This window comes from Pollicipes pollicipes, unplaced genomic scaffold (assembly GCF_011947565.3).
Source record: "Pollicipes pollicipes isolate AB1234 unplaced genomic scaffold, Ppol_2.1 Scaffold_4219;HRSCAF=4965_pilon_pilon_pilon, whole genome shotgun sequence".
Classification (NCBI taxonomy): Eukaryota; Metazoa; Arthropoda; class Thecostraca; order Pollicipedomorpha; family Pollicipedidae; genus Pollicipes; species Pollicipes pollicipes.
This window is the reverse complement of record NW_023596448.1, coordinates 17,995,599-18,018,252: the sequence shown is the minus strand read 5'-3', so window position 1 is coordinate 18,018,252 and position 22,654 is coordinate 17,995,599. Positions and strand designations below refer to the sequence as shown.

At 53.2% G+C, this 22,654-nt stretch overlaps 1 protein-coding gene across 1 annotated transcript in view; it reads right to left on the bottom strand.

The window, feature by feature from the left end:
• Positions 1-2,728: 2,728 nt before the first annotated feature.
• LOC119095791 (putative MFS-type transporter YhjX) overlaps positions 2,729-22,654 on the bottom strand; it is a 33,580-nt gene continuing 13,654 nt past the window's right edge. The window contains exons 6-10 of the mRNA XM_037218646.1: positions 17,475-17,664; positions 6,862-6,962; positions 5,989-6,135; positions 5,133-5,295; positions 2,729-4,974 (exon numbers count right to left, since the gene is read on the bottom strand). Coding sequence (XP_037074541.1) covers positions 4,898-4,974; positions 5,133-5,295; positions 5,989-6,135; positions 6,862-6,962; positions 17,475-17,664 — 678 coding nt within the window. The 3' untranslated portion in view covers positions 2,729-4,897. The remainder of the gene's footprint in view (positions 4,975-5,132; positions 5,296-5,988; positions 6,136-6,861; positions 6,963-17,474; positions 17,665-22,654) is intronic.

Below are 22,654 nucleotides of genomic sequence, written 5' to 3'. Positions count from 1 at the left end.
CCTTTAAAGAATCACTAAGTCCTCGTCACTGCAGCATCGGTCTAGTCTTCTGCTCTCGAGGCGCTGATCGGTTGAGAGTCTCGCGGCACGCTTCAGATGCCTCTTGACGGCACACATCTGGATCGGCGTAAAGCTTTCTTCTACCACGGCACGCATCTGGACCGGCGTAGAGCTTTCTGCTGCCATGGTACACATCTGGACCGACGTAGAGCTTTCTGCTGCCATGGTACACATCTGGACCGGCGTAGAGCTTTCTGCTGCCATGGTAAAATTTCATCACCGCCTACTATCCCGAGCTTCAGTGTTCACAGACTGTCCCGAATGCAGAAGTTGAACGATGGCCCGCGGAAACCGGCGTGCAATACCCTCCCTGAAACATGCTGATGGTTACGACTCCCAGCGCATGCAGACGTAACTTAACTCGCGCTCGTGTGGGGTTCAAATTGACCCCTCCGAAGGTTGTTCCGGAATGTTTTCCGAACGGCACCATGAAGTCACGCTAAGTTCGCATGCCTGTAGACAATTAAATAGCGGATCGCCTAATACCAAAATTTTAGATATACTTTGTAAGGTCGCTGGCCTATGGAATGTCAAAGTCAGGCCATGGTTTCAGCACAGGCAAGTTCTCGGGAATCGTTCAATCTGATCCAACAACGGGGTGTAAGACGAAGCCATACACCTCTGAGATACTTTCTTAGGCAGCATAACAATTTAATGAAAAGGTACGTTGACCTAGGGTCAGGTATGAAGGTCAGTCCAAGGTTAAAACCTACCTGCTTTATTACTCTAGAGCTTGCTGCATGGGATAGTTTCTGGTGCTCATTTCAAACTTGTTGATAACAAGAACCGGATTGTACACCTTCCATGGACTTCTTAAAGGTCAGGATAGGTCACTGACCTAAAATGCAGATCAACATTTTGTTTTAGAGACATACTGTATAGCGTAAATTTTGTCGCTTATTCAAATGTAAAACTCAAAGCAGTCTTGCATCATTTTGGTCACCATGACCTTCAAAAGGTCAAGCAAGATCAGTGAAGAAGTGGGCATGAAACCTTTCTGGTTAGAACAGGTATCTAAGTTCTAGGGGCCCTCTGAGGACCAACCTGGAACTGGGCTTTTTTGACCTTATTCGACCCGAAGGTCATAACCTAGGAGCCTCAAACATTGACCAAAGTGAGTTCACGTATAGGTCAACACACCCTGTCAATATGGTGTATCTAGCTCTCTTTGTTCCTGAGATCTCAGAGGGGTTAAATTAACCCCCCACCCGAGCGAAGAGTATCCGACCGGTCACCCGAGCGCGTGTTAATTAGCCATATTCGACAACACGTAGAATGTTTCCTTGCCATCAGGCTTTGATCAGCTGTACGGTACGCCTCACGTGAGCGCCAGATATATCGCCATGCTCACTAGGAAAGCGCCTTTGAGAGGTGTAGGTGTACTTTCCTACCTAGCGTTAGAAAAAATCGCTACCTTGGCCCGGTACATTTTTATGGTTCTTGATGCTGCTTGATGCGCAGTAATGTTGTGACCCGCGCAGTAATGGCGCCGGTGTCGCGGGTGCTGTGTGTGTGCGGCGCTCGGGAGCTCGCCATCGTAATTATAAAAAATTGAAGGTAAGATCATGAGTCTACCTGTTTTGTGATTATTTACGATATGTCCTGCCTTAAACACGACGAATGGTTTACCTTGGTCCCGTACAATTTGTAGAGTTCTTGGTAAGCAGAAATATTGTATTTACGCAACGGCAACGCAGAAACGACGCTGGGGAGTCCAGGCGGTGCGGTGCGCGCGGCGCTCGGGAGCCCGTCATCGAAGTTATTGAAATTCGAAGGTAGGAGCATGATTCTACCTGTTTTGAAATTGTTTACGATATGTCCTGCCTTAAACACGACGAATGGTGTACAATGATTTTTTCTAACGTTAGGTAGGAAAGTACACCCTGACCTTTTGGCTTGATGTATTGTGGTACTCCTTAGATCTTGCATTTCATTTACGTAACATTAATGCGCACTCCATCTGGTATCATTGGTCGGGTGTTGTCAGCTTAAGAACTTCAAAATCTTAATGCCGAAAAACCAACAGGTCAAGGCCTTTCTCCACACTTCTTCGCCGTTGGGTACATGAAGGTTCAGTGCTAACAAGTACTTGTGAATATGGTCAACGGCTACCTGCAACCAAAATGCCTAACCACAACACGTCGTTCGATAAAGCGATTTGGACATAAAAGTAGTGCCGCTCTCTTTGTTGCTCCTGGTTTTGCACTCCAGAAGTGTCGTTTAGGGCACTAGAAAGAGGGCAGGAAACAAGTAACCCCAGCCTCGCTTCAGCGGGCAGCCAGGTTCAGGAAGGGGCAGGACAGGGGAAGGACAGCAGCAGGAGAGACACCGCCCAGCCCATGGCCTGAAGCTGTTTCACAAGTGTCAACGTTTCAAAGTTCCACAAGTGTCAATGCATCGGATTCCGCCCAGATTCCGCCCAGAGCAACCCCGCATAGAGATTGGGCCACTTCCTGCCACGAAGTGTACACCTAAGGCCAGTTACGAAGGCCATGCTCGGCGATGTCCCTCCAGGTTCCTGTCATGTTCATGTCCTTATCACCATGTTCTTGATCTCGTGCTGCCTACAGGAAGACAGCTGAGATATGTTCGTCCCCTCCCCCCCCCCCCCCCATCCCCAAAGCTCATTCTGTCAGGGCGCCTGCCCCCATCCTACCGCGGCGGGGGTCGTCAGCGCTAGGCATGTTAAACATGTTAAACATTCATGCTAAACATTGTTACATGGTAAACACTCGCCACAAATGTCTGTCTTTGAAGTGAAGTTTGACGAGCGGATGGTGGTGCCAGAGACCACGCAACGCGCCTGCTGGGCGCGGGCTCTGATTCCAGAAATGTATAAAATAAAGATTTGGGAACTTATTTTCTAAAAAGGCAAGTCGCTGTCCGGGTGTTACAATGTATTGAGCTTCTGACCCAACACTGCAGTCGGCCACGAACGCTGACACGGCTTCGCGTTGCTACAGTTTGCATCGTTGTCACAGCTTGCACTGCATGGTGGCACACCATTAAGTACAAAACGCTGAAGAAAAGACATATGGTTAACAAGTCAGTCTGGGTTTTCATGAGGCGTGTCTAAAGCTACGGTTTGGCTTAATGTAGTGACGTTTCCTAAATGCGAAAGATCATTACGGCACATGGGTACATGTGGTACATGGGGGAGGCAGCCAATCCCACTAAGCGAGACGTGGAACAGTTCATGGGCCAGCAAAGTACGATCCAGCCTATGGTTATAAGAATGCTGGCGTTAAATCACAGAGGGATTTGAAAATAATTTGCAAGACTGCGGTACAGCTGACACTAGTAGGATCACCCAGAAAAAAACTCGAAAGCAAGCGCGTGATATGAAGGCATCTCTGGTCATTGCACAGGCATGAAATATTCACCACGGTGCACATCGGGCCTCAGCAAGAACAGTAACAAGCACAAACTCGAGATGATCGCCGCAGGGCATAACTTTCCGGGAAGCACGAAGGCGTGCCGCAACTTTTGTAAAGCTAGGCCTCTCCCGACTTTGCACGCCAAGCTCTTCTTTTCTACGGTTCGTGCCACATTATTCGCATGAACCGCAAGTGAAAAAGTTCGGCCAGTGCCGTGTAAGTGCAGCACATGGGAACAGCTAGCATAAAACAATAGCGCGCACTCTTAACCATACGTTACGTTTGCCTCCCCTTGGTCACCCGCTAACTCCACATCATACCATGTCAGGCTTACTTCAAGCCTTTTACTTCTGACCCTCTGAACCGCAATAAACAATCTATATATTAAGTGTTTACCAGGGAAACCCGGGTGCTGCATGAGTACCAGACACAACACAACGCTAGCATAAATGAACACGGGTAAGGCCATAGAAGGAGTGGGGCGGTGCCGGGGGGAGAGGGACAAGGTCGGTTGTCTCCAGCGCTCGTTATACTACATCATTTCAGTGAAGGACAGGACGGGCAAAGCGTCACTGTCATGGTTGCATCGAGTTAGCCAATATCCTACGGGTGTCAAACACAATCGCTGTGAACTATTGCAGAATTCCTGACAGTCTGGATCGTGGGTTTCTGCCTGCCCCTCCCGTTATTTGAGCATGCCGCATGTTGCCAGCAGCGCAGCACAACACGCAAACACGCTTCGTAAAAAATTAACAAGTTTGCAGTCTACGAACCCCGATCCTCGCCAGCAACTTGGTCAGGGGGAGCGAGCGCCTAAAAGACGACCCAGGAGACCGCTTCAGAGCGACACTGCCTCGCGATCGTTCAACCGCTCCGCCTCCTGACAGCGACAGCAGTCCACTGCCAAGCATGTCCAGCATCACGCAGCAGCGACCCCTAGTAGCCCCGTATCTCCGAAGTATCAGTCCACTGAGCGCAAGGTCCTCTCTGGCCACACAGCAGCACGCCAGCGACGCCGACGTGCTTAAAGCGCACCGTCCTGCCGCAGACATCACGGTGATGCAGGGAGAGGGGGGGGGGGGGCTAGACAGGTCAGGGCGGAGTCTCCCGGCGCTCACGCCAGCTGCGTCCACCGGCCGCTGGCGCTGCCCACCCCTCCCCTGGCGCAGCACTGGCCGACCCACCCGCTTTAAACACCGCTCCGAGCGTATGAAACACACCGCCTCACGCTCTGTCGCACTCTCGCAGTGATGGCGCCACTGTCGCCGAGTTCCTCCCCGCGCTCCGAGCGCTCACGCCGTGAAGTGACCGAGCGACGTCGGTCACGTGATCATGGCGATTGCTCCGGGACATGCCCGCGGCGAGCGGCAGCTCAGCCAGGTCATGTGAACGCGCCAAGTGCCCTCAGGGCACGCCTCAGCACGGCACGTGATCCGAAGGGGCGGGGCGAGCGGCCGGCGCTAGATGCAAGCTGGCTTGTCTTCGAGCCGCTGTTGTCGCACACGCTCCCCGTTGAACGCGACCGTACAGATCGTACCTGTGAAGAGTCCCGTGGTCAGAAGGGGCCTATCAACCCGGCGGAACAGCCATACCCTGCTGTCTGCAGATTTCGGAAAAGGCTCAGGATTTAGTAGGCTGCATTGGGAGAAGAGGGTGTCGCCGAACCCCCGTGACGTCACCTATGTCGACACTTACTAATGGTCGGGAAGATTGCCGACGTGAGGAAGAGGGCGAGATAGCCGTATTTCTCCAGCAGCAGGCTGGTGAAGAACACAGGGATCGGCGCCACCAGGCCGCCACTCAGCCAGATCATGCCGTAGATGACGCCAGTGTGCTGCAGACCGAACGTGTGCGCCACCTGCCAGCGGGACAGTAGCGCCATCCATCGCGGTACGGATTAAATACAGCTTCGGCCAGTCCGTCATAGGGCGGGTGGCTCTACAATCCGAACTTATCATTGTTAATTTATTTTTAGAAATTGTGGCCATCTGTTGTCACCCGTCAGCGTCGAAATAAACAAAAACTTGATGGGAGGACCAGAGTTCCTACATTTACATTAACTACGCAGCTAAAACATGCCTCTGCTTTACATATGAATGCGCTGCCTGCGCTCGCACACATTACATTCGTCCACATCACGCCGTCACTTTTGCCTCTTCTTCTGACTGTTCAACTCAGCTAGGGTGGAGCGCGTCACAGAAGTAACCAGCCGTACAAAGATCTAACAGTGCCCGGAAGGCCTGCAAGCCCCAACGGGAGGAACCCAACTGACGGAGACGTTGATGATGTGTGAAGCTTTACGTCTGACACTGTCCTTGTCTGCGTCCGTGAGCGATACCAAAACTGATGTCGAGGCTTCGTGGCCTACTCCGGTAGCAAAGCTGCGACAAAGGTGGCCGAGCAGAGGCGGTACAACAGCGGCAGCTCAGGGGCGACCGCAGAGAGACAGGCTAGGGATCGATCGAATGCTTTAAGAAACAGGAAAAACGAAATCCAAAGGCAACGTGTCATCGTCGACAGCGTATTGTACCAGCACCAGCCTGGCGCTCACCTCCGCCGGAATGACCGAGAACGTTCCCGGGAACGACATGTAGATGAGGCACACCCAGATGAAGAACATCGCCTTGCCGCCGTATGAGGTGAGGTAGAGCGTGGCGAAGGTCGTCATGAGCAGCCCGGCCACGCCCACCATGGCCACCTGGCGACCGAAGAGGTTTGCATGGTCAGCACTCGGCAGACGACATGACCATTACATCTCTTCGAAAAAGCTTCTCTCTGACTTATGACCAGCACGGTGTTATTCCCACTGCTTGTTAAATGTCACGAACAAAAGTAAAACAACTCAGGATGGTGTTTATGAAATCCGTGACTCACAGAGCGCTTCAACATATAATATACATATATATACATACATATATATATATATATATATATATATATATATATATATCCTAAATGTAGATACCCATTTTTTTCCATTTCGGTGTCCATTGCTCAAGCAACACAGGACAGAAAGCTGACACTACGCATTCATTGTAACTGAACTCCCGGTTGGCGGTTCAATGACGGCACCTTCATGGTGTGTATAGCGTTTCTGTTCCTGCGTGCGCGTGTGTGTGCGTGCGTGCGTGCGTGTGTGCGTACTTGTGTGCATGTGTGCGTGTGTGCGCGTGTGCGAGTGCGCGTGCGTGTGCGAGTGCGTTCGTGACTGCGTGCGTGTGTGTGTGCGGGCCTACATAACGATGCAACAACATCGGCTGGGAGCATCGGCCCTCAGTAGGATCATCGGTCCCAGCAGGAGCATCAGCCCCCAGCGGGAGCATCGGCCCCAGCAGAAGCATCAGCCCCCAGCGGGAGCATCGTCCCCAAGCGGGAGCATCGGCCCCAGGCGGGAGCACAGCCCCTAGCGGGGCATGACAGTCACCTTGTAGTTGGCCCTGTCGTTGACGAAGCCCCAGATGATGCGTCCCAACAGGTTGAACACCGACGCCGCCGAGCCGACGAGCGACAGGAACTGGTCGTCATCTGCGGCACACAGGCAGCCAATCACAGACCGCGGCGGAGGCGGGGTGCAGCGTGGGTGAGTGACGGTCATACTGAGGCCTGGTGGGGCTCCCTGCGAAACCCATGGGATGGTTAGCTGCACGGCATCACCTGCGCGGTGGCTCTCTTTTGCTTCTTTGCTGGCAGTTTTACTCGCTGTCCCATGGAAGGTGTACTTTACCCGCTGGCGGGTTTGACGTGTGTGGACGTGTGATTTGCAACATTGACGCTTCTTCTTTCAGTAGTGCCTGTTGGAGACGACTGTACACCCGTGCTTGACCCAACACACTTGAATGTAAGTGGTGTTTATTCCCACCAGCGTTCATCGACCGGCACCACTCCACAGCGCCGCTCAAACGCATTCACGAGTATACTATATGGCCGCATCCCCGTAAAGCCGCATCCGTCGAATCGTAGCATTTCGAGCTCTGAATTGTAGCCTACGGGCCCGCCGTGCGACCGTCACTCGAACTGATCGCACCGAGCGCAATCGAATCAGCATGTCGCGCTGCTCTATCCGCATAGGGACTGTCGGGAGCAGCACGACGGGAAGATCGGACACGAGGATCGCCGCGGACCGTGTCGGGGCACTGTCGCCCGTGACGGGACAGCATCGGTGCGAGGGACTGTAGATCTCGCGCCGGATCCCTGCGCGCCTAAAAGACATCGATAGATTTGCCTACAGCCGCCTGTGTGCCAGCTGCAAGCTGGGCCTGTGTTCACCAGCGCTCCTCTCGTATTGACGTGTCGTACCGAGTGCAGCCGATCGACGCGGACATGGTTTATGCAGCACCAGTGTCGTGACACCTCCAACCTCGACAGGAACCGACCGCGTTAGCGTGAGCATGCTGAACATTTGTCCCTCTTTGGTCACTGGGTAAGGTTATGCACTTTTCGAGACGTTTGACCACCGCAGCGGTCCCACGAGCGTGGCAACACGCTCAAGCGACACGTGTTCCCAAAGGCAACGTCTCCGCAGAGGCGTCGAACGTGCGTCCCATATCGATCTGGACCGTTATTATTGCGCTGGAGGGGCGTATAACGCGCAAACAACTTACCGGACGCATAGTGAAAAACAGATTACCTTGGAAGCTCAGTACGGTTACCAATACAACGCCTCGCAAAATCGATGCTTCGCGTCGTAATTGAACCGACGCTTCACGCCATGTACGACGGAAACATCTGCATTGTGGGCTTGAAGAATGCTTCGAAATGCTTTGAAGTGGTGTTCATTTAAATCGCTGAAAAAGCTGACTCTTTACGGTGTAAATGGTTGGCCACGCGCAGGAAAGACGGCGCTGTTAAGCCCCCGACCCCTGAAACAACGAGATGGGAGCCTTTTCAAGACGGCTCAATCTGCTGCATCTTGCACACGTTGCGCGCCAGCGACCTCAGCCGTCGCGTGTCGGATGACGTTATCGTCGTCCAATTTGCTGACGATGCCCAGATACCGTTAATTGCAAGATCCGTGATATACAGCGCCCCATGCTCGGCATGCAGGACGCACTGCGCGCTGTTTATCAGCGGTTCTGCCATAACGGCATGAAACCGAACACCAGGCGGACGCAGCCGTTGGTCCTAGGAACACTGGTGATGTGCCGTGACCTAACGCCGGTCAAGCTTAGTTTCTGCGGCACTGTCGTTCCTCACTCTAGGGTGGTTAAAAGTCTAGGAACAGCGATGGATTGCCATCTGACCTTCCAGATGCACGCTGATAGCATAGCACGCACGCATACAGGCATGCTTTACTAATTGCATAGCTTTAAACCATGCGCGGCATGTGTAGGTAATGCAGAAGACGGCGTCGACGGGCATGGTTCTGGCGCGTGCTCTGTCCGTTTTCAGTCACCGCCGCAGTTTTCACTCACTCTGTGCAAAAACGGCCAGTTTTTTACGTACGTGCTCAACAAAAGAGAGGCGTGACGGCCCACGTCCGGCGCTGCTTGACAGCCTGGATGGCTCACTGCCAAGTAGCTGCCCATAACCCACACGGCGTGCGCGCAGTGGAACTGATTGTCATGCCTGGCCAGCCGAGGAGCCCTTGACGAGCAGTCCAACCACCCGCCTGCCAGCGACATGACCACAGCGCACGGTCGGCCACCGCTGCCGCCCTCCGCGCCACACACACGGAGGCGGCGGACAGACTGTGTTATGGTTTAAGGCGGTTGGGTCAGATCCGATCAGGCTAAGCTGGTCTAGTCAGGTATGGTCAGACTTAAGCCGCAGCGGATGGATGTCGGCTCGTGTTCGCCACGATCTTCTCCTGGTGAACACGGACCGGACCGCCAGTCCGTGTTTTCGTGTCGGCGGACGGCGACTGTGCTACCGTGGCTTTTTAAGCCAGTACATACACGGTAGATGCACAATTTATCTATCGCCCATCCACCATACACTTATCGAATATCTGTAATACGCCACATGTGATCGGTGACGTTGATGATCGTGTTGGATTTTACGACGCTCAGAACTCTTTTGTCAACCTCCCAGTTACCATCGCTTAAATCCAGATTTGTCGTTTCTGCACGACGATGAACGAGCCATGATACCGTATGACGTATTCCGCGTTGGCTTTTGATGTAATCGGTGACGTTTTTCGTTTTCCCGTGCTTCTTTCCAGTCATCTGCTTTGCCATTGCCATCTTCATCCATCATAAAATCATTGACAATAATGAGTCGCGGTGTCTGATGTTTGGAATTGCATGTTTCAGGCGGATATCGTCGGTCACATGTATACTGTTATTCCGTACTATCTTAAATATGCTAATTTGTTCGCACACACATTTTTTTCAGCTCGTCGGATGCGTCAAAAGCATGGGACGTCATGGCGAAAAGTGAGCAACATAACATAACCCAAGGATCGAGATCCAAAACGGCTTTCTTGTTGCAGCGTAGGTCATACCTGAGTTGCACAAGTCCGTTCCCATCATCTTCAACATTCAGGCATGCAAGAAAGTCGTAATCAACAAGCCACAGCCAATCGTCCACATAAATGACAAAAGAATGACGTGTTGAGCCGAAGCATGGTGTAGACAAACACATGGCTTATGACCCCGGCCTATATGTACGCGCGTCCGACGCCCTGACAAATGCGAATGTGTGAACAGTGCTCAAGGAATGCCGGCGACAGGGCGCGCCGGGTCTTATCAACTCGGCTGAGACATGACTGCCGATATCGGCGTCAAAAAAGTACGCACTCGACCTGAAGTTTTCCGAGAAACTGTTTTTAACTCCTCGGTTGGTAGTACGTTCCCAGCATAATTCAGAAATATGTTTTCATCATAGTTCTGTTAAGCGGCGGAAGCCTGTGTTTTCGCTTCAGTATCACGGAATATCATGAAATCGCGCTTTTTCTTCAGTGTTCAACAAAATGGTGACAGAGGAGCAAAAAGAGCAAAAGACTATGCTGCAAAGAACTGAATACAGACTCCGCGACAGTAAGCTCACAAGTACGACAAAAAGTAAGGATAAACTTGACATTCAACTGCCTGTGGTTTTGCGCACACAAACCTATGTATCAACGTGCGATAGACCTGAAACAGGAAAGTCAGATCTACTATCAGATGTACTATCTCACGAACTCAGCATGCTTCAGGCTTTGTTGGCTTATCCTGGCCAAGAAAATTCCTATGCAACAGACGCCACAAACCAAGGCCAAACTCTGGTGTCTGGGAATTCACTGCCGGGTTGGCAAACAATTAGCGAGTATTGGCACACCAACCGGCGTTAAAACATCCAACCAAGCATTCTTTCCTGACGTAGCAGCGAGGAAGTTCACCAGAAAAAACTGCAGATAGCATAAGCGATCACAAGACAACACGCGCCTGAGAGCAGACAAGACGTAGCTGAAACGTCCACGCTCGAACACACGAGTTCAGACGGAGGCGCGGGTCAAAGAGTGCGTGCACGGCGCCCGTCAGCGCGTGTTGGCAAGCCAGCTGCGCGTCTACGCCGGTCCGAGATATGCTTTGATCGCGAGCTGTGAACGCGCGCCAACACCGTGATGGCTTGGCGGCTCCTCGGCCACCTCATCCGGGAAAAACAAACAGCTGTCGACGGCGGTAACATCGAAGGCATTTTCGAACGGGGTATCTCGATTAGAGCGGGTTGAGCCAGTCCCGGCGCGTCATTCGGAGCCTGGGAAGTCCACCGTGCTGGGCTACGTCCTCCTGGAGGTCTTGGCACGTCTCTGGCTGGTTCTGAATGTTTCCCTGTCTGATAAACGACGGGGCACCAAGACTGTATTGCCTAATGTGAGACAGCTGTGGCGGCGAAATATGGTCTCATGGCATCGCGGCTGTCAGCATGTGATCGGACGGAAACATTACTCGTACATTCATTGCCTTGGAACCTGGTAAACGCACAGACTTTAACTTTAAATACTGACAAGTCATGTGCAGGACACGTAGCACGGTGTTCCGACTTTTAAGAAAAAAACCGAAGGTCTTAAGAGCAAGCAACGAATGAAGCAATGTTCCTTACGCCCAATATTGCTGAAAATGTAAAATGCGTAACTGAGTTCTTAGAGCAGCTGCATCATACGATGTTGAGCAGCTGTAGGATGGGAGACACCAAGGCAAACCCTGACAGTAATATTCGACACAGCGGGCCGAGATTGCAAGCAATCACGCAGCGGTGACGTCATACACCCAAGTAACTGTGTCTGCACGTAACCGTGTATGTCATAGCCCGAGTTGCAATCAGTGATTTACCATTCTCACTGAGACATCTTGATAATTGTGACTCAGCATCATGAGCACAATTCGCTCCGAACTGCCAGGCATTGGCATCGGTCCACACCACTACGTAACCCCAGACATTCCAGCCACTTATATTGGACCCGGTGCAATCACTTCACACTTCAAACACTCCAAGCACATCACAAAATGGCCGGGACAACTAAATGGGAGAGTCAGCCGGGACGCTGCAGAGACCGATTCATTTGGCAGCATGAGTGATGTGTGTCCGGTGATGTAGCAGGTGATGGACTTAAAGGATGTCGACAGTGAGCACGCCACACATATAGCTGGCTATCAATCACTGTCTTGCGGTCCAAATAGCCGGAGTTCACATCCGTTGCAACGACCACCCGGTGGTCTTAGCCTGTTCATGAGCCGTTTAAGAGTCAGCTGAAGGCTTGCATTAATGACACGGCCCGTGGGAACCCGCCTGGCTCGCCCGCAGGCGATTTTCCCAGCTACCAGAATATGTCTTGTTGTGAGCGTGTGTGTTAAGTCACGTGCATAGATGGGCTGCGTCTGGGGGAAGTTCACAGCCCCATCAAGGTGTGGGGACAAAGTACGCATGCCTAACTCACAATGAGCTCGTCTGAACTGGTATTGGGAATCGCGGCACTCGCTGCAGCGTCCTTGCTCAGGTTGCAAAGAAGTTATTATTTCGTTTTATAAAAAGAATCTCCGACGGTGCGCGATCACTTTAATTCTCAGCGCTTATTAATTCCTGCGCAGTCACTGCTTCTAATTCCCAGTTCACGAACACACTTATAAATGGTGTCGGGCGGGCAATGAAGCGCGCGCCAACTTCTGAGGTCATTTTGCGCCCATAATTGCGATTCCAGCGCTCCACCAAATAAGCTAACTGAGAGTCAGTTAGCTCTATTAAGCATTACGACCCACTGAGATACTGAGGCTCCATGACGTCGTCTGCCTGTCACCCTAGCAGGAAGAGCGGGCATTGCGCGGAATCGAACCCCGTACCCCTGTGTGGTTTCCCAGACGCGCGGCTGGCCACTACCCTATCGGCACCGCTCACCGAGAAGGACAACGTGGCATAACGCTGTGCATGTGCTAACGCACTAGATCGAGCAATGTATTCGTCCTTGACACTACTACTCCATCTAGCCCTTCCTCAAATATCGAAATAAAAGATAAGGCAATACTTTTCGTTCCGATAACTGCATTATTGCCATAACAAAAATCTGCAATTAATCGGTGGAAAAGGTAAAGCTTCTTACCCAGCTTTCACAGCCACAACGAACACTGCGCACACGCAAGCAGCGATTTCCTCGCAGCGCCATTACCCTCCACCCCGCCAGGTGTCTCGAGTGCCGCGTGGGCCCTCTCCCCAGCGCGTTCGCGGACGCCGCGCAGCCCCCGGTACCGGCACCGGTGGAGACGCCGTCGTCCGCGTTACGCAGCACCCCCCCCCCCCCCCCCCTGTCGCCCCTCGAGACTCGCGCCACGCACTACTGCGCACCGTGCAATAGTGCGGCGGTCGATGTCTGCGTTCGGGCCGGGGTGGCACCCCCACCGGCCCGGGCGGTCCACGGTCGTCGCCGGCGCGCCCCGCCGGTGGCGTGACGGGCTTGGCGGCGGGCTCGGGTGTTCGCTTCCAGATGGGAGCACGCTTCTTCCTGCAGCCGGCGCGATGAAGGTTCGGCGCAAGGGGGGGGGGGGAGAGCTAGAGTAGGTTTGTTGGTGATTTAAGTATTTTACGCAAGCGAGATGCGCATGTTACGTAATGGGGGCGGGGTCATGGAAGCCGCAGCACTAAGCCAGAGACGACACCGCTATACATACCTTCCGGCGTTATGTAATCCTTCCCACTGAAACTTAAACTCTGCGATGTGTACACTGCTGGAACTTTCCATCATTATTTATTTTCTCTGCACGTGCTGTCGAACGGGTCGGTAATATACACTGAAGTGGGGCCAAGCCGATGCACGTCTCAATGTCTAGATGCAGACTTCGGCGGAGGAGTACCTGGCCAGCAGCTCGGTTCTGAAACGCCGTGGTGTCCTGTCTAGACCGGCGGAATGGAGTGGGTACTGTATACCATCCCGTATTCACCGGCTGGGAACTGGCGTAAGGCACCTGCCGGAGGGGGTATGTGACTGGGTCCAAAACCAGTGTGTCCAAGGTCAGGCATGCTGAGTGTCGGCCCAAAGGAAAATTCGTCGTAGAAACTTCCAAGCTCTACCTCTGATCTTCCGTTAGAATGCGTCTAGATCCTGGCCTTTGCGGGGATGCGTGGGATACCAGAGAGAATGGCATCTGCCAGCACTCCCCAAACTCAGCATCTACAGCACGTCCTCTACAAAACAGCGGCTACCGCAAGCGCCCTCTTCCTGCTCTTGCGAGGGGAGCTGTCGGGGGGGGGGGGGGGGGCACGGCCCACACTCATCGCCTCCCAGGTAGACCTAGCCAAGGCGCCGGAGGAGAATGCAGGGCAGGCGGGGCATGAGGCCACGGTCCACGTGCCCTCTTTTCTTTGGCAGCGGAGGCCGGGCCCGCGTCGGCTACACGTAAAACGATTATCTCGCTGCTGATTCACGGCCGCCGTCTGCAGCGGCGCGGCCGTGTTTCTCATGGCACCGGGTCTGGCTGTTATGTAAGCCGGCAGAGGAGCGCCTGGCACCGGGGACCACTGGCAATGGCACCCTTTGCGCACGCCTTACGTAACGGCGCGGCGGGCCGACAGGGTCCGTCGAAGCGCGTGGTCGAACGCGCCGCGAGCGACTCCGCATGTGCGGCGTAGTCATTATTTCAGCTGTCGCGCATGCGCAGGAGGTCGGTCGTTCAGGTCTGCACCTGGTTGATTCAACTCTCGTCTCGAATCCCTTCGCCCGGCGCCGCGCCCGGCGTCATACCGCTCCCTCGAAGCACGGGCGTGTGTGTGTGGGGGGGGGGGGGGGGGGGCGACAGCTTCTGATTGTCCAAGCGAGGACGAACTGGGCCAAGTACGCACGAGCCGACGACGCACCCTGATGAGGGCGCGATAATCGTTTGATTATTTATGGACGCGTCGTCACTTGGTTAGCAGCATCGCAGCCAATCGCGCTTGTTGCCACGATGGAACTAGTAAAATGGTGGCACGTTTCGCAGGATTCGGAGCCCCCGATCAATAAACTCCGTGATCCAAAACACGGTGTGTCGTCGACAGCCGCACGTGCCTACGGGTGTGCTTTTCTTCATCAGCTGATTTGTGGCACTCAAAAGCACCATTATGGCATGTGAAACGCTTTAAACAGCTCAGCGATAAGCTACCGCGTGACCGTTGTTTTCAGCGAACGTGGACGAAGTATTTCAAATGAAGCAAACCGTAATGAGAGATGAGAGCGATCTGCTGCCGTCCAACATCACCACTGCATCTTAATGCGCAGTTTTATTCTACCAGTGGTTACTGCTAACCGGCATCACAAATCCCTGTTGATAATCGCAAGGACTGTGCCGATTATGATGAATTTTAAGCCATGAAGACCGAGCCCCAGTTGCACACATTTCAAGATACTTCATTTGCAACACCACGGCAGTCGGTGCGAGAGGTTACGACATCTACGCCGCCGATTCCCAAATTAGCTTAGGGCCGCGGCCCCCGCAGGTGAGCCAGCGTGGTCATCTCGTGTGCTCCGGGTGGCGGTACCCACGTGCCGCCCTCGCAGGTGAGCCAGCGTGGTCATCTCGTGTGCTCCGGGTGGCAGTACCCACGTGCCGCCCTCGCAGGTGAGCCAGCGTGGTCATCTCGTGTGCTCCGGGTGGCAGTACCCACGTGCCGCCCTCGCAGGTGAGCCAGCGTGGTCATCTCGTGAACTCCGGGTGACGGCACCCCCGTGCCGCCCTCGCAGGTGAGCCAGCGTGGTCATCTCGTGTACTCCGGGTGGCGGCACCCACGTGCCGCCCTTGCCGGGTGAGCCCGGGTCAGGTGCTCAGGCCACGTAATTCATCGTTGGTCACGAGTTGGAAATTGGCTGCCGACCGTATTTGTGCCCCAAATCACGGTGAGCACGCGGAATACGTCTGTGACCCCTCGAGGACTTCACGGAATGGGTAAGCCCATTGGCACCCACAAGGGGTGGGTACCGGGTCGGTTAGGGTACATATTTGGGAAAACTACGTATATGGGTAACGGCGCGAGTAGAATGTTACAAAATGTTGTGCACGTGGTTACGGACATGTTGCACAATGCCACTGTTTGCGCTTCTTTAGTCAAAATTAGTTCTATTCACACCAGTCTTGCACTTATAAACGCAAAAGAGTAAATTGGGGCGTACATTTTCCTCAAACGCTTTCATATTTTAAGTTCAGAGAAAATGCTGTGAAATGCAAACGTGGGTGTGTAAGGGGTGAATACCACTAATAATAAATAAGTGGGGCGCGGTCCGGGCACGGACTGATGAGTAGCGGGGGCGGGAGGGAGGGGTAAGGGACATCTTGCACGAGAAAGCCTTTGATAACCTCCATCCCCACACTCCCCCTTGAGATAGCAAGGACCCCTTGCGGCCAAAATACCCAGTATTTTTCGACAATTTAAGAGTCCGAATGGCTTCTAAAACATCGCGAAACGGGCTCTCGAGGCATTAAAATGAGAGCTCAACCTCGAAAGCCACCCATAATTAAAAAAGAACAGCGCCACTACAACGACGAAGTGGGCAAACTTGGCTGAAAGACCCACACCTACGTCCCAACGTGGACCCCTCGTGGCTGAAATCCTGGCTACGCCACTGGGCAGTGGGTCTCGCTGCAACTGTGAACAGCGGCGGCCACTTGCGTTGCCAGCTGTCGGGCGGCGTGGTACCACGCCACGTGCGTGTGCGCGTGCGCGTGCGGCGTGTGCGTGGTGTGCGTGCGTAGGTGAGTGTGCGTGTGCGTGTGCGTCTGTGTGTGCGTTAGTCACGTGACGATAACGCAGACGTAACAGGCTGATGCCGACGAGCAGATATACTCGCTACAGGTCCAGACGGGTCCGGAGAATATATCAGTTCAGAGCTTTTGTGCATGGATTAATGCATGCGTAAAGCTATGCACCTGAAGAAAATAGCTGAGCTGACTATGAAGAGCTTCAGTGTACGGTACCTTAGCTAACTGACTAGGGTAACTGTCTTCACATATGTTACAAACAGCCAGGCTGCTTTCGAAACGGGGCCAATAAACTTTTCTACAATCCGGATCGCCTAATCCGCTGTCTCTGATAACAACCCGCTGCACTGCTGGACACGCCAGCTACACACTTGGCCCGGATGTGGCGTGTTGTGTCGACAGATCGTGTATAGGAAATGTGCCGTGGCCACGATTCATGACCAAATGTCCCCGTTAAAGTACGGTGCTCGCGCTACATCGTTTCGATTATGTATTAGAGTAGAAAGTATTAGGAGTAAAAAAAACCTAAGAAAATGCAAAAAAGAAATTGTAAGAACATGCAACTTATTTAAAAGCTCGCTGTTCGTCCGTGTGTATGAAACTGAAATGTGTAGTAAACTAAAGAGGAAAAATTAGGCACTTCGCAATGTTCGTTGGCAGTGGAGCATGATTAAATCAACAATGCCACCTCGCCTTCGATACTCCAAGGTATAGTGGAAACAACGCAACGACCGATAAAATCGAGTCTTTCCATGCAAACAAAGCAACACGTAAGGAGTAAGCTCGGCCATGATGTTTTCCTTTCGCGCCTACCGCTACAGTCCTAGCGTATGTACATTATGTACATCTCAGCACGGGTTACGAAGCTAAGCAGACAAAGCCACGGGCTGCCAACACTCACGGATAAACTTCTGTCCGAAAGTCTTCCACAGCGGGTTGATGAAGCCAATGCAGAGGTTGTTGCAGAGGTAGGTGAGAAACAGCATCCAGAAGGGCAGCGTGCGCACCGCCTGTCGCAGCGTCAGGCTGCTGTTGTAGTCGGCGGCGCCGCCCTCCTCAACGCTGTCGTCCAGCGTCTCCGCGACCGCGCTCTGCAGATCAACGTGTAAGAAATGACGAGGAGAACGCAATGCCCACGGAGCCTCAAACGAAACAACGCCTGGGGTGTTGATCAGCACGGCTACCAAAGACAGGTTCCACTGACAAACCACCTGCTGATTTAGGTCGGCGCCGCTTTCAATGCCACGTGAGATCCGCAAGGTAGCGGTTTAATTCACGCCCTACTAAGGATATCCCATATACAGGATCCGCGCCAACAACACGGAGCGGTAGCACAGGCGTCCGTGTCGATCAGTTCCCACGCAGGACTCTGCGAATAGGAGGGGGAGGAGAGGCGCGCCGCGCATGGCTATCGAGATCCGGGTCATCAGATCCAGAACGTCAGATCTGGGTCCCAGATCCGGATCTTCAGATCCATGCCACCAAATACATGTCATCGCATTCGGGTCATCGGATCTGTGTCATCAGATCCAGGTCATCAGGTCCTGCTCATCAGATCCTGGGCAATTTCCCTGGTCACCAGATCCGGATCAATGGTTCGGATCACCTGGTACCGGTCATTACATCCGGGGCATTGCTTCGGGACAAGAGATCGGATCATCAGATCCGGGGCAAGGTCACGACCCATCAGATCCGGTCATCCCGCACGAGCCATTCGATCCGGGTCATTACACCCGGGTCATCCCAACCAAAGCACAATATCCGGATCTCGGGTGAACCGGATCATCAGATCCGGACTACCCTCTTCGCCCCGTCAGAACCAGCTCACGACCTGGGCCGCCTCTCGGCGACGGCAGCCTTGTCCCGTGCAGACGCCAGAAGTGTGCCGCGGCGCACCGGCCCCGCCCGTGGGCGGCTTGCGCGGTGACACATGTATGACAGTGATGACACTAATTGCCATTGAAAAAACTACAATTTGATAATTTAACCATGGAAAGATTGCCGCTCTGGCGGCCTCGCCACAACAATGTTGCAGCAGCATTTGCCGCCAGTGGCAATACCACTTTCTGTTATGTGGCGGCAAATTCATTGCGCACGTTTATCCTATTTCTCGCATATGAAGACACCCAGGTGAACCATCTCCAAAAAACATTAGCACCCCGGCACGCATGGAGATCCTGTAGGAATGAGGTCTTGGCTCCAAGCCCCCTCCCCCTCCCTCGGGAGCTAAAAAGATTACCTTGTGACACACACCAAAGACATTTACCCAAAAGTGCACTGATCCCCTTGTTCTGAGGGGAAAATTCTCGGTCGCAGCCATGGGATGATGTTTCGATCAGGCAGCGATAACACTGCATTAGACGTCTCGTTCAGTCTCATTGGTTGACAGTTGTTCATCGTGTTAGTCGCCTCCACCAGCCATGGTACTGCTCATCGTCATTCGCTGCGCGGTGTCGATTAAGAATATTCTGCGCGGATGTGGATTCTTCGTTGTGGCGAAGTTAAAGAGAAACTGCCACATGCCGACTGGGAAAGACAGCCTCTCTTCTATACTTTTACGCATTTCGACATGTCATGTAAAGTGCGGCATTTCATTTCGCTTATCTCGCACGAGCCTTCGGACGCGTTATGTGAGAAAGCCATGTCGTGTTTTCGTTGCGAGCCCAAATCCGTCTGGGCTTGCGCGGTCGAACATGTTCGCTCAACCATTAATATTTACAGTGCGGTACGAGAGGTAATATGAAGCAGGCCGGCAGAGAAACAGGAGCATCCGACAGACCGGGATCTCCAGATATTTATCATATCATGGCGCGTGAACTGGCCAGCCGAGGCTCTTCACCAATCTGCCGCGTAAATTAAACATGCTCCCTTCTCTCAGATCACAGCCGCGGCACAACCTAACGTAAACATGGATGGAATGACGCGTGCTTAATTGGAGTTCCGGGGCATCACTATTTATTCATCGCTTGCATGGAACTGCAATAACGCAGCAATTGAGCGTGCCCTTGGTCCGATGCCCGAGTGGCCGTCGTCCGAGTCCGATGCTACCGCGGGCATACAGTTTACGCGCTGCAAAACCTCGGGTGTATATCGCACAGTCTCTGCGTATAATTGTTTAAAGGTTCAATCCGGACATTTGGAATGGGTGGATTTCCACGATTAGAGCTCACGCTAAACAGTGCTTGTTGTGGGAGCCCTAACCGCTATTATTCGATCGTAAAATTCCAGGTCAACGACAGTATTGTTGGCGGTAGTTTATCGTGCTGCGAAGCCTGGCGACACCGTCCGTCCTGCACCCTGCCGTCGCCTGACCCTCTAGCGCGGCCGCCGCCGACGACCACAGGCCATGCCTGGCAGGGCAAAACGCGATTCGAACCCATCCCACTACAGGTGTGTGAATCGGCATGCAGGCACCAAGACCATCTGAGCTATCGGGATAGGTAACATCACAAAGCCTCGGGTATTACAGTTACCAACGCCAAATATCGCATCACATGCCCCATGACCCTCGCATTTCACACCTCTGCGTGCAATGTCGCACCCTATCGGGCATGCGATGCCACACCCCGGCCGGGTGCCGACTGAGTCCGACCGGCGCCAGCTCTGTCACGCTGCCGGTCGGCACAATCATGCCGCCTGGTGGACTGATCACGCGAGGCCGCCCCGCACGCCGGAAATCCAGTGCTTTCGGCGCCGGGGCGGCACCCGCCGGGATTCCCCGCCGTTGGGAGCTGACCATCGATCACCTCATCCATCAGCGCAGCGCCGGAGGCGGCGGCGCCCAGCTCTTCGCTGACGAACCGCGCGAGGCAGGCGCTGACACCGCATCTGAGGCGCGCCACCGGGCACGGCCGGGCGGAGCGGACTTCCCACCGCCGAGAGCTGCGCGGGGCCGTACGGGTGTTGACAAAGCCTGTTTGGACGCTGTCCTGTCCGGTGCGCGTGGTTTTCCGGAGCTTCGGGTGACAGAAAAAAAACACCCGTGGCAGCCTGGCAGCGCGCTCCGCTATGACGTCATAGTCCGCGGATCTTGACCGCTATCCAGCGACGCGGGAGAAGCGTGCCTGCCGTGCGTCATGCGCTCCTCTTGTAGTGATGCGAGCGGTCGCGAGCGGAGCCGCCAGACGCGGATCCAGACGTGTGCCCTACAACGCGACCGACGGGCATGGGCTCGGAAGAAGCCATCGCCAAAACGGAAAAAAACGAATCTCCGTCGGCATCTCGAGCTGTACAGGACAGGGGCTGCGGGTGGGGATGGGGGAGAGTAGGGCGACGGGGCCTGGAGCGAGGGGGCCTGCGGGAGGAGGCAGGACTCCCGGCATGGGGTCTTGATGCGACTATCCGCGACCTGAAATTTAACACCAGATTGTGCCGGCCACTGACTGGGCCAGAGAACTGCCAGACGCAAGGCAGTGTTTGCCTTGGGCTATTCGGTTACCACACGAAGCTTTTCTGGTAGACCATCACGCTGCAAGCCACATGATCAGTGCGTGGCTCCGATCAAGCACGCCTTTGGTTCTAATGCAACCTCCATCAGCTCCGTTTTTCTCCGTGATCCTCATTCGTCATCTATGGCTTGATGGGTGTAAAATAGATCAGTAGTATCCCATGGTTGGAGTAATAAAACACGTCCTAACGTGAATTGACAGTAAAATTTTTAGATTCTAGAACTTCAGATGGCATGAAAGTTTTACAACCTAATTAAGGTATGCTTAAGTGTACGTTTTCCACCAAGTTTTTACGAACAAAAACGTTATTGAGGCATTCAATGTCCATAGCATTTGACAAAGAAGTTTGTCTCCGTTCTTTAAAAGCTCTGATGGATAGCTGAAGCCCTGTTCATTTTAAAATACCATTATTGGGGTGCACTGCGCGTCGAACTTTCCAGCATGGTTCATCGTGTTGTCAACACAGTCTCATCAAAATGCAAGCTGAAAGGAAAGATTTGGCAGCACCTGAAGGGCTCGATAAGATAGAGGTCACCACATCGCTTGAATGCAAAACATCGTGAGTACACATCAATGTCAGCGCTCGTCCAAACGTTGCGCCTCAGCTACTTGAACGTCCGACTAAAAAGCAACTAAAACGCTGAAGATTCGACAGTAAGCCCACACTCCCACGTTCATAATCTGCGTTATTTGCCAAGTGCGATTCCGTACGACACGACTTCCAGCGCAACCAGCCAGCACTTCGCAGAGCGTGAGTGCTGGCCAACGATCCCTGCTCTGATTGGAGGTGTAATTGGCGTGGAACAGGACCAGCTACAGAAATAGCCTGCGAAGTGGCCTCCGCAATGCGAGCGGCGAGATTCTTGGCCTGCACCATGTGACCGCCCAGTCTGAAACGAACTTCGACTCGGGAAATCGTGTGGAATGGAGCTGTTCGCCATCGATGACGTAGTGAAGCAGCTGGTGGACGGAATACAAGTAAATAGTTATTGCAGTACTTGTGCAATAATTATCAAAGGGAAATATATATGTTCATAAACAGTCATTAGCATATATTTCGCCTACGCACTTGACGTTTTTTTACTTCTTGGTGAGCAAATTACACAACATTTTACACCACAAAAAGTCAGAAAATCGGTATCTTGCCCCCTGACCGCCAATCTCACATATATCAGCTGCTTCGCGATGATTGAAATGTCTCCTTGCGACCAGATGAAACGCCATATCGCCCCTTTTCAGTATGTTCCGCTGCCTAGTTTGGGACACTGAAAGTTGGGTGGTAAAAACACCGCATTAGCCGAACGTTCGGGCCGCAGGAAATACATGGATTTGTCACCGACCAGTCATCAAAGCGAAAGACGAACTAAGAACGATGGGATATTTTCGTCGCCGGGTTGGCGTGGAGTCTAAAAATATATTTGTGCCGTAGAGTACGGTAAAAGGTCTTTGCGGAAAGACTTGCTGATATTTTGGGATGAGATGTATTCCCATTCAAGCCCCATGTAAGGTTCGTGCGTATTCTTTGTCATGGCCGGCATTAAGACTGTTGGTCAAAAGCATTTTTGGCACCAAGCGTCGCGTAAAACAGATATTTTTGTCGCTAATGTCACCTACCAAGTCCGCAAGTTTTACC